General features: G+C 36.8%; 1 protein-coding gene across 1 annotated transcript; it reads right to left on the minus strand.

The window, feature by feature from the left end:
* Positions 1 to 617: 617 nt before the first annotated feature.
* On the minus strand, positions 618 to 1,662 carry LOC114318178 (uncharacterized). The gene is made up of 3 exons (XM_028265043.2): positions 1,567 to 1,662; positions 1,225 to 1,456; positions 618 to 1,114 (listed from the first exon to the last, which is right to left on the minus strand). Exons 1-3 carry the CDS (start codon positions 1,660 to 1,662, stop codon positions 618 to 620), a joined length of 825 nt encoding a protein of 274 aa, XP_028120844.2.
* Positions 1,663 to 12,477: the final 10,815 nt, after the last annotated feature.

The following is a 12,477-nucleotide window of genomic DNA, read 5'->3' on the forward strand; positions in this document are numbered from 1 at the left end:
TATTTTTTTTCCCCTGTTTCCCGAAAAGGGTTTTTCCCAGCTCTTTTTTTTTTTTTTTTAAATTACATGGAAAATGAAATCACAATGGCGTTATTTTCTTTTCTTTTTTTTTTTCATAGTTTTTTAATTTGCTTCTTGGTTTTGGAAAAGGCGCTATTAATAATTTTTTTTTATTAATTTTTTTCTTGGTTTTGTTTTAATTTTTTTTGTTTATTAATTTGTTTCAAACTTTTTTATTTATTTTATTTATTTGTTCCAATTTCTTGTTTTTCTTTTATTTTTATGCACCTAAATGCTAATTTCGGCGGCATTAATGTCTTTTTTTTTTTGTTTCAATCTTTTTTATTTAGTTTTTTTTTTTGAAAAGATTTTTTGTGTTTTATTTTCACAAATGGCATGAACAATAATAATTTTTGTTTTTTCCCTTAATTTTTTATTTTTCCGTGTTTTTGGAAAAGGATTTTTTCCAGTTCTTTTTTGCAAATGACGTGGACAATGCTAATTTTGATTTTATTTACCGTGTACAGAGATACATATTGTACATTATAATATACTTATGTACAACCTCTTCCGCATGGCCTACCAATGTTACAAGCCTACAAATATTAGGTGAACTATTATATATTTCCTAAATAGTCGTTATTACGCATGTACACTAACTTGTCCCGTATGCGAAGTCCCACCAACGCCATATGCGGGTCCTTATCCCCAACCATTAAACCATCCTTGTCATGTTCAACTTCTGGTATGACATTCACAAAAGCCATGGCCTCTTCTTCATTGAAATAGGGATTAACAGTTGTTGGATTGCCTGTATTTTGGTATATAGAATTATGTAATGCCATTGACACATCGACTAACTGAACTTGCACATTTGTAAAATCATACCGAGGCACGTCTCTAATAAACCCCCATCGATTTTTCGAGTTGCCAAATCTCCGTTCCACCACACTATGTAACGACAAGTAAACTTTGTTAAATAATTTCCTAGGGTTATTTGCTGTCCTATTCTCTTTAGTATTGCAGAATTGTTGGTGGTGGTAATGGTTGCCTTTGAAAGGTGCCAGGTAACCTATCCGGTTCGGATAGCCAGCATCGACAAGATAACATTTTCCTATAGACAGCACCAAATTTTCAAACAAACCACCCAATTGTGTTTAATTTTAATTGAATGATGTTTTCTCATATATTAGGTACCCAAATATTTTCAAATTATTGTTTTACCTTCTTTAGGATGTGGAAATGGGACATTGTCATTTATTACAATCTCATTGAAGATGCAACTATCGTGCATACTTCCTTCCCTTCCAAGTGAAACAATGATGAAACACAGGTCAAAATCGCACGTGGCCATGATATTTTGTGTGTGACAGTATTTCCTACCGAAATACATTGCGGCATCTAGCCTCGTAACCCATGCACTAACATGTGTTCTGTCTATGGCTCCGATACAATCCTGTACACAACTGAAAAAAAAAAAAAAGTGACTCCTACAGGTACAAGTAATCATTAGTTTTCATACGTCATATCCAATAAAATGTACTAAGTGAGGTTTTTAACTAGTACCTTGAACGGTAGGTATTTCCGTTTCGACCGCACGTATGGATGTATATGATGTTGACTATATGTAGGCCTACAATGTACAACAGTGAACTCTTTCATCGTTGTTATCATATTATGCACGTGCTAAGACACATTCTCTTCCTAATGTTGGAACCGTTCTTGGATTTGCCGATTTTGGAACCCTTGCAACACGTGGATAAACATTGCAACACTTTCTTCAACAGCTAAGCCAAGTACACGTTGGGGTACTTGCAGCCCAAAATCAATTACTAATGTGTGACACAAACTCGCAAAAACTTCCTTCGGCATGCACATATTTTCCTGAAATCGACCCACATGGCTAGCATATAGTTCCGTTATCCATGCATACCTGGTCAAAATAGAAGTGCGATATGGCGTTTTGGACATGTGTTTTTCATACCACTCTTGCACATATCGGCATGCTTCTACAATTGTCCAATTGTTTTGTTGTGACTGTTGTATGGCCATTTGGTTAAGCATTTCCCATAAATCTGGATTGTTGCTTCCATCCCTGGGATTCATCACACCGATTCAAGCAAAACCTACAACAGTGAGAATGTGTTTGAATCAATTTACACGTGATGCAGTGGGGTAAAGGAAATTTTTATATCACGTCACCATGGAATACATGACGCTTAACAATAAGGTATAATTGCAATTAAAGTGTACCAAATAAACAAACAGTTAAGAAAGCAGTGGTAAGTGGTAATAAACAAAACCAATATAACATCATTTGCATTACGAACACAACCATACCAATGGAACAAGTACTTATACCAATAAACAAATAAATAACTCCATAAACAGCTAAAGCATGGCATCCTGCCATTGCGGTTGTAATTCCCATAATAATAATAAAATAAAAAAACACTACCATCCTATTCCATCTGCACAAAAACACATAAACAAAACAGTAATCGTCGAAAAATAGAAAATAACTTGTAAATATTTTTTCACCAAATTGGGGCAAAAATTATAAAAAAAGAAAAAAGAAAAAGAAACAAAGACAACACGCACAACCATCCTGTTTATTACAAGTCCAACATAAACATAAGTAAACGTTTTTGAAAGCTAGATAATGGGAACGCATCTTCGGCATGACACCGCGATATCAAATTTGGCGAGCCCCGAACAGGTTTGCAAATTGCACCCCCGCACTACACTGCAGCTGCTTCTGTGTGAACCAGCCGATAATGTGGTCGTCATCAGGCTGGCACATCATCACCTCCCCCATAATCTACGTTATCCATCAATGTTGAGGCAAAGTGGAATAGCGGCGTACCGAGAAGGGAAGGAATGTTCCTCAGCCAGTGCATGCACTCTGAAATTGTGTAAAGTGATTCGTTACTTGTGAGGTGCTTGACCGTAACTTGCTGATTCTGAGTACGCACCACGTTTGTCAGATTGTTCATGTTTTTTGCAATAATTGACGCTCCACTTGTGGCCTTCTTTAACTTGCCACAACTTGTTGACGGAGTCCGTTTCCTTTTGTTGTTAACAGTCGTCACAAGCTCGAGTGAAGAATCTAAATTGACGTCTTGTGCACTTGCAGGCATTGGATCAACAAATGGCTGGGCGTCGAGACTGTCCGCAGAATCGGATGAGACGTCGGCAGGTTCAACAACTTTCTCTCCCGAGGTCCAATGGAGCTTACCAGTAGCTGATGCCCCTGTAAAGACCGTCTCCATCGACTCGCGATGTTTTAAAGTTCTTTTTTTTCAGAACTTGGTACATGCCTTGTTTGTCTGCAAAGTTGGAGATTGCAAAAGAAAGCAAAATGTTACATGAAATCTAAAGTTATGTTAACTAACAACAAAAACGGAAAAATGTTACATGAAATCTAAACTTTTTAAAATTTACTATTAATTTAAAATTATTTTTAAACTTTCCCAAAGCTAAAAGTACCTTTCTCAATAATCATTTTTAAAACTTACTTGAACTATTTTTGCCTCATAAATATATGCAAAGCGTACATTAATGACTCAAACTTTTACGACAAAGGGTAAATTTCACTGACCTCCCTGACCTCCCTATAGGTTTTGAAAAATACAGTAAACCTCATAATTTTAATATAATTATATTAAATTTTCTTAAATTTTAATTCACATAATACTTAGTCCATTTTTATTTACAATTTATTAGTTATATGGATATAAAATGATATTTTATTTTTATGTTTTTACATTGTCTATATTAATTTTGGCCTATTTAATTTTATTTTTTGTAAATTTATTTATTAATTTAACTTAAAATGAAGAAATAACAATTGTCAAAACCTACACTACACCTAATAAGTCCAATGCAGTGGTTGACAAATGAAAAAGGGAAGATGCTTAGTAGAAAAATAATGAGGGATCTTTAGTGCAATATTATTATGATCCACTACATTCTACAAGTGGTTGCTTTCCTTTTTTTTTTTTTTTTTTGAACGACGAAAGTTGTATAATTAGATCAAGGCTAAAGCCTTACACAACCCAATAAGGGGATTGCAAAACCAATTGGGGGAGAGAGCTCTGTTAAGAAAGGCCCCTGCTATCCAATGGGCAGCATGGTTAGCCTCGCGAGGAGTCCATAAAAAAGAAAAATTACATTTAATAGCCATATTGCGAATATCTTCAATAATAGGAGCGCAGTCCTAATGAGGATCATCCTCTGAGACACACAAACAGATCACAGCTTTGTTATCTCTTGCAATTTCCACCTGAGATAAATTGAGGGACCGGGCCATTAGGCATGCCCAACGAATAGCCATAGATCCTCTGCTATCTCGGATAATTACAGCCATTGAGGCTCTTGATGATCCAGGTCTGAGGGCCATGTCACAATTAGCTTTCAACCTCCCTCGCCGGAAGGGAGTCCATGTCCTTGCCATAGATTGCGGAGTTCTCCAATGGTTGGAGTTAGGCTGATTGGGTTGCAGCACTGTCGCATGTTCGCAAAAGTCCTTATCAGCTTTGAAGATCATAGAGCAGGGATCAGTGGGATGTTGGTTGAAGACAAAGTCATTTCGACCTTTCCAAATATGCCAAGCCAGCCACAGCAGCTTACAAAAATACTCTCGTCTATTAGTTTTGTTCTGAATATCGTGAAAGAAATCACAAGTCCAATATTGGATCGAAACTATGGGCCCAGAGCTGAGATTGATGTTTAAATTGCTCCCAAACCACACAGCCCTCGTCCAATCATAATCGCACAGCAAATGCTTTATTCTTTTGGAATCCAAATGGCATATGGGGCACACCTCATTCTTTGCACAATGGCAACGGAATAGGTTAGCTTTGGAGGCCAACAGATTATTACATGCCCGCCACCAAAAATATCGAAGTTTAGGAGGAATCGGTAAAGTCCACAAGAATTTCCAAAACAAATCTGGTATCTGAAATGAAGAAGATGGCCTGTCCGCACTAAGACTCTGTTGATAAGTAACTTCGGCATAGTACCCGGACTTGAATGAGTAGGTACCTTTCGAGTTATGATGCCAAATCAAACGATCAACTTGTTCTTCAACCGCAATAGAGATGATACAGATTTCATTAACCTCCTCAGGTGAGACTACCTGTTGCAACACATCTTTCTGCCAACATTTGGAAATGGGGTTGATAGCATCGCTAACGGTAACTAATGGGCATCCCGTAGGTTTTCGAGATTTCACGCGGAAGTCTTGAGATGTTGCAACCCATTTGTCGTCCAAGAACTTGATGGATTTCCGCCATCTGACCCCTCGGTTTAGTACCTCACCATCTTCCAAAATACTGGTCCAAGCCCACGACGCCCGAGGTCCTTTTCTGGCATTCCAAAAATCTGAATCAGGATAGTACCTGCCTTTGAAAAATTTAGCACAGAAGGAATTGGGATACTTGCCCAACAGCCAACCTTGATGGGCCAACAAGGCTTTTTTGAAAGATCGAAAATCCCGGAATCCCATTCCTTTTTGCAGCTTGGGTATGGTCATCTTCTCCCACGCGGCCCAAAGAATGCCTTTGCTATTGGGGTCACCTTTCCACTAGAAGTTGCCCAATAGTGAATTTAATTTAGCACATAACTCTTTTGGAAGAGAAATGTTAGAGATCATGAAAATTTTGTCATGAAAATGATCATGAAAAATTTGTGACCCTTAGATTACCTTGATTAGTGTGTGGTGCTTTATTATAAGTGTAATCCAAATGTCACAAATCTTTCATGACTATTTTCATGAAAGACTTTTCATGATACCTAGCATTGCCGCTTTTGGAAAAAGGAAACAAGCCGCAATAGGAGGGAATAGCTTGGGCAACCGATTTGAGAATAATTGCCCGACCCGTTGATGATAACAGTTTAAGCTTCCAGCCTTGAAGCTTGTCACGTACCTTCTCTACAATGAAATTGAATGTCTCTCGCTTGGATCTTCCCCAAGAAGCCGGTAAACCCAAGTATCTTGAACCTGGTTTAACAGGGGTAATGCACATGACATCACAGACTTGTCTTTGAAGCTCTGCACTAGTATTAGCTAAGAATTGGACTGCCGACTTTTCGAAGTTAATTTGTTGGCCTGAGTCACGACCATAGACATCTAAAATTCTGAGAGTTTCTTGACATTGAACCACATCCGCTTTGAGAAACAAGAGAACATCGTCAGCAAAGAAAAGATGAGATAGCATTGGGCAACCTTAGCTGATTTTAATGCTAGAGAATCTCTTTGCTTCTAGGCTCTATTGGAGGAGTTTGGAAAAAAACCTCTACCACAAGGAGGAATAGGTAAGGAGAAAGAGGGTCCCCTTGCCGGATGCCTCTAGAAGGTATAAAGGTTGTCCTCTCAGCCCCATTCACAATCACAGCAAAAGTGACCGTGGATACACATTGCATCACCCAATTAATCCACATTTCATGAAAGCCCATTCTATGCAAAACCGCTTCCAAAAAATCCCATTGGACCCTATCATAGGCTTTGTTGAAATCAAGCTTGGCAGCCATGTCTGACTGTGTGCCCCTTCTGTGCAATTTAAGATAATGAAAGGCTTCATGGGCCACCAAAATGTTGTCTTGTTTGTGGATTCCTGGCTAGCGCTTAATGTCAAATTGACTTTCCAAGCTATGGAATAGAGAATATAATAAGGCGTTAGCTTGTCTGATATTCACCTCTTATGAGGCTTCTAGCGAGTTTTATTTCAATAGTTTATACCGTTTATTTTATAGAGTTTTTAATATATATTATTTATAAAAGTATAAAAACAATTATGTAGATTTGATAATGGTGACATTTTTATTTTATTATGTTTGTCTTTAAAATATGAATGATTTATTTTTAAAAATACATTTATCATCTATTTTTTTAAAAAACAAATGTGATAAAATGAAATTATTATGATTATCGGATCGAACTAATTTTTTTATGAATGATATACATTGAAAATCTTACAAAATGAATAGTTCGAATCCTGAACCGTGATGAGTCCCACAAGCTCTTTAAATTCTCTCATGTTAAAATGTGAGTATGAGAAAAACCAAATCCATATAATAAATACCACATTATCTCCTTTACATAAAAATGAAAAAAAAATTAAATTACACTTCTTTTGGAAAAAAAATACAATTAACATCATACTTTTGAATAATTTCACTATCATTTTTCGAGATTTTAATTTACATAACAATTAGGCGCTTTTGTATCAATTATTCGTTAATTGTTTAAATGGATAATGCTATTAAATCTTTTTTAATTAAAATATATATTTATTTTTATTTATTTCAGTATCTATCCACCATCTGTATTAGTTTCACTTGGTTAGCCTTGATAAAAAAAAAAAAATGAATGATCTATTTAAAAAAACAATTGTCATCCATATATTTAGTGACAAACGCAATAAATTGAATATGTTATGTTTATCGAATCAAACTAATTTTTTGTATGAATGTATACACAAAGTGTCCGATAAAATAAATGATCAAGATCATCAAAATGGGACCCATAATAGATTCCACAAGTGTGAACAATGCCTCCAATCCAAATTATGGATTAGAGAGAATCCACTTCCTTATTTTAAGAGTACAAACTAATATGGATAACTGTATTTTGGTATGGTTTTAGAATATTTTGTTATTATGGTGTTTTGGGGAAAAAAAAATAATGAAAATGTTAGAAATATACATATTTTCATATCACTTTATTTTGTGTGAAATTAGTTTTCAAAAATTCAAAAAAATAATTAAAAATGTTTCTTCAAAACATCCATACCTTTCAAAATTTATTTTTATGAAACAGTTCGTAAAACATTTTGTACTAATTTTTAATTTTTCCTTTTTCGAGAAAAATTATACAAGATTTTTGGGGCATTTGCTAATATTTACAGTTTATTATTTTTGTTTATAGAAAATATGAAACATGTTTTTATTTGATTTTGATAAAAGCAAAAAAATAACGTATTGATACGTACATATATATATATATATATATATATATATTTAATTAAACAATCAAGTGAGGAAGTGGCTTGTGATAACCCAACCTGTATTATGTTTAATTATACATGTGTTTATGTGTTTGATATGGATTTGCAAGTTTAAATATGTGAATTATGTGATTTTGGATTTATATCTGTTGAATGTAGGAATATCTGTTACAATTACAACTTTGAATTGAAATTGAAAACCTTAGAGGTGCCAGAAACCAAAACTGACTTCATATCTGTGATTAGTATAATTTTTAGATCTTACGGTGAAATTTTGTAAAATTATGATTCGTAATGATTAAATTAAATTTTATGAGTTAAGTTATATATGTGTATAACTCTTGTGTTCATCATTTGGTTGAGAGACTTGCTAGAGAGTGAGAGAGAGAGAAAGAGGAGAAGCCAGGGTTTTAGAGGAGATTCAAAGGCGCAAACCCTAGATTGAAGCTAAGGTATGGAAATTTATTTAGAATCTTTGTCTTAAGCTCATCTTTAGCATGAAATCAAGAAGAAATTGGAAAGTTTGAGCTAGGGTTTGGGTCATGACAGAGTGGTATCAGAGCATAAGTTAATACCTCAGACATGAGTCCATTTGAGCAATAACAAGTTAGAAAAGACTTAAGATGCATTCACGATGCATTCATAACCAAGTATGATATAGCAATGTGCATTTGTAAATGTGACTTATATGACTTGTGCATATTTTCCGTGAGAATTATAATGTATGTCCGTATAGATCATGGTGAGAACAATGGTGGAAGATGAGGAGGAATCAACCTCTGCACGACTCGATAGAATGGAGAGAATGATCATGGAAATAGAAGAGGCTTTTAGGCAACAACAATAACAACAACAGCAACCACTACTGCCACTAATGCCTGTGCCAGCACCAGTAGTGCAAGACCACCAAGCTGAGGATAGAACCATTACGCTCACAAAGGACTTTAAAAAGATGAACCGCCATTGTTCAAAGGAGGAATTGACCCATTGAAGGCGAAGACATGGGTGCTTGGCATAGAAAAACTATTTAAAGTCTTTCTATGTATGGAGGCACAAAAAGTCTTGCTTACTGCTTTTACACTAGAACATGAAGCACACTGTTGGTGAATGCTTATTCGAGATGAACATCAGGAAATGAATTGGGCTCAAATTTTGGAGGTTTTTTATGAAAAGTATTTCCCACAGTGTATCCGAGACAGGAAGGTGACAGAGTTTGAAAACCTGAAGTAAAGAAACAAAATCGTAGCGAAGTATGAAGCCTAATTCATCGAGTTAGCCCATTTCACACTGTATATGGTTGATACGAACTACAAGAAGTAAGGAAATTTGAGGGAGGACTTTAGGACTCTATTCTTGGGAAGATTAATGTATTGAAGTTACAGAAATACGTGGATGGATTGGATAGGGCCATAATGTCTGAAGGTAACATAGCTAACCACAACCGGTTCTTGGAATGGAAAGGAAAAAGGCAGCATTCTCATAGGCATAAGGGGTCGGCATCCTGACAAAACAAGAAACAGAATTTGGAACTTCCAGCTCTTCTGGTTCTACCCGTGATTCAACACCAACTTGCCTGGAGTATGGAAAGAAACATCATGGAGTTTGCTACTGAGCAACTGGGGCTTGCTTTAAGTGTGGAAAAATGGGACATGTGGTCAGAGATTGTCTTATGATTGGACAACAAAAGGAGAATAGGCCAACTGCTAGTTCAGCTAGTTCCACTCCTGTAACAAAGACCCTAACAAGGCCTACTACTACTAGGGACAATGTTAGGCAAGGAAGAGTCTTTGCTCTTGTTTCAGGTGATGTTCAAAATACAAAAGCTGTGGTTTGAAGTACACTCTCTATCAATGGCCAAGTTGCTCATGTGTTTCTTGATTCGGGTTCCACTCATTCTTTTGTTTCGAAAACATTTGCTCTTAATTTGAACAGATCTATGTAACCATTCAATTATGTGTTGTGTGTGTCTTTACCATTTGGGCACTATATGTTATGTACTTCAATTTATCCTGCATGTGAGCTTTTACTTGGGGATATTCTTTTATGTGCTAATTTGATGCCCCTTAACATGGTTCACTTTGATATAATTTTGAAGATGGATTGGTTAACTAAGTATCATGCAACTATTGATTGTGTTTCTAAACAAGTTGTTTTTCGATAACATGAGTTTACTTTTGTGGGACATGGGGTAGTTCCTTTGATATCGGCTATGAAAGCTTGTAAACTACTTCGGAAAGGTTGTAAGGGTTATTTGTGTAGCATCCTGCATATAGAGACAATCGATGTGAGTGTTAAAAATATCCCAATTTTTCGAGAATTTCTAGATGTATTTCCTGAGGATTTGCCAGAGGATTTGATAGACCGTGAGATTGAGTTTGTCATTGATATTGTATCGGGTACTCAACCAATTTCCAAAGCTCCTTATAGAATGTCCACAGCAAAAATGAAGGAATTGAAAGTACAGCTGCAAGAGTTATTTGACAAAGGGTTCATCCGACAGAGTAGATCGCCATGGGGCGCACCAGTTTTGTTTGTGAAGAAGAAAGATGGGACCCTCTTGTCATGACCCTAACCCGCCCCTATGGATTAAGGTCATAACCGGCCAGCAATCATGAGATTACCTACGGCCTCAAACCGAATAAAACGTATTCCAACAGAGTTAAGGGGCCAAAACGGAAGCAAACTTAAACTTTTGTCCAATGAGCTATGCTTACATGGAAAATCAGAACATTTCACATACACTTAATAATAACTCACACCACATATCAGTAGTTAACGTCTTGTATACCCAGGATCATTCAAACACATAGCCAGCTACACCAAAAGCTTATACACATAACGGTCTAGCATGACCACTAGAAGTAGCAAAAGAAATACAAACGATCATAAACAAAGCCTCTTGCGTGAGGCACCTGGGCTGACTGCACAAAACTCGGGTTCCTTTATTAAATTCCACTAAGGCTGGGGTTGAACATCCCTTTGCTCACCTACATACATATAAATAAGAGTGAGCTAACGCCCAATGAATAATATCAAAATAAAGAGATTAATGAATGAGATTCGTTCATAAATAAATCATACTTATTATGTACACATTCGAACCACTATTCTCATTCACACCAGATTTACAAATCTCAACAAGGCAAAACGACCTTGGGTCTAACACATCATATCCATATGCAAACGACCTCAGGTCCAATTCTTGTATAAAAACAATACGACCTTGGGTCCATCTATAGGAAACGACATTGGGTCCAGCTAACTCTTTATTCAAGATGACTTTTGGTCCAATTCAAACGTATCAAACAACGTCAGACCCAATTCGAATATATCAGGCGTATCAAACGGCCTTGGGCCCATTCTCTTTATATTCATATCCATGCGTATTTCATATTCATGATCACGATCCTTTCCATTCAAACGGCCTTTGGCCCCACATAGTATTCAAACATATCAAATGACATATTCAAACGGCCTTTGGCCCATCTTTGCATTCATGTCTAATGGCCTTTGGCCCAATCGTTCATATCCGACGGCCTTTGGCCCAATCATTCATGTCCAACGGCCTTTGGCCCAATCATTCATGCCCGACGGCCTTTGGCCCAATCGTTCATGCCCGACGGCCTTTGGCCCAATCGTTCATGCCCAACGGCCTTTGGCCCAATCATTCATATCCAAAGGCCTTTGGCCCAATCATTCATATCCGACGGCCTTAGGCCCAATCCTTCATATCCGACGACTTTTGGCCCAATCATTCATATTCGACGGCCTTAGGCCCAATCATTCATGTCCGGCAGCCTTTGGCACAATCATTCATATCTAACGGCCTTTGGCCCAATCATTCATATCCGACGGCCTTAGGCCCAATCATTCATATCCAATGGCCTTTGGCCCAATTATTCATATCCGACGGCCTTAGGCCCAATCAGATACGTCAAACATATCAACGGCAAACGGCAAATGGCAAATGGCAAACGACCTTATACAATTTAGGCATATAGAATACTCATTCATATTTCAAGTCAACTAACTCATGAAGCTTATATAGAAGTAGCATTCGGAAAGTAATATACTCGAAAATATCTTTACTAAGATATTACTCACAGTGTTCTGCCAGTGGATTTGCCCTTGAGCTCGACCCTACACATTTCATAACACCTATGGGTCACAAACGATTCAATCCATTCTTAATTCATACATTCCTCTTAGGCTCCTTTCTTATCATTTTAACTCATTCACAATGCTCAATACGTGCCTAAGAGTGCTTAGAAATGAAAGAGAACAGAAAATGAAGCACAAAACATCTTTTCAAAATTTCAGAAACAGGGCTCCTCGCTCGAGCACAGGTTTCCCTGCTCAAGCGGACCTCCTTTGTTTGCAAAAGTGCTGGTTACCTCATTAATACGCTTGAGCGTTACTTCGAACGCTCGAGCTGAATGTCAACTACATGGCTTCAAGATCGAGCATG

This window comes from Camellia sinensis, chromosome 8, assembly GCF_055761805.1.
Source record: "Camellia sinensis isolate YWXY chromosome 8, ASM5576180v1, whole genome shotgun sequence".
Taxonomy (NCBI): Eukaryota; Viridiplantae; Streptophyta; class Magnoliopsida; order Ericales; family Theaceae; genus Camellia; species Camellia sinensis.

What these genes read in the sequence shown, in the direction of transcription:
- LOC114318178 (XM_028265043.2), bottom strand. Translation starts at nt 1,662, where the DNA reads ATGAAAGAGTTCACTGTTGTACATTGTAGGCCTACATATAGTCAACAT. An exon ending in GGAAATACCTACCGTTCAAG is followed by an intron (nt 1,457 to 1,566) that starts GTACTAGTTAAA and finishes AGTTGTGTACAG; the next exon opens with GATTGTATCGGAGCCATAGA. An exon ending in ATTTCCACATCCTAAAGAAG is followed by an intron (nt 1,115 to 1,224) that starts GTAAAACAATAA and finishes TGCTGTCTATAG; the next exon opens with GAAAATGTTATCTTGTCGAT.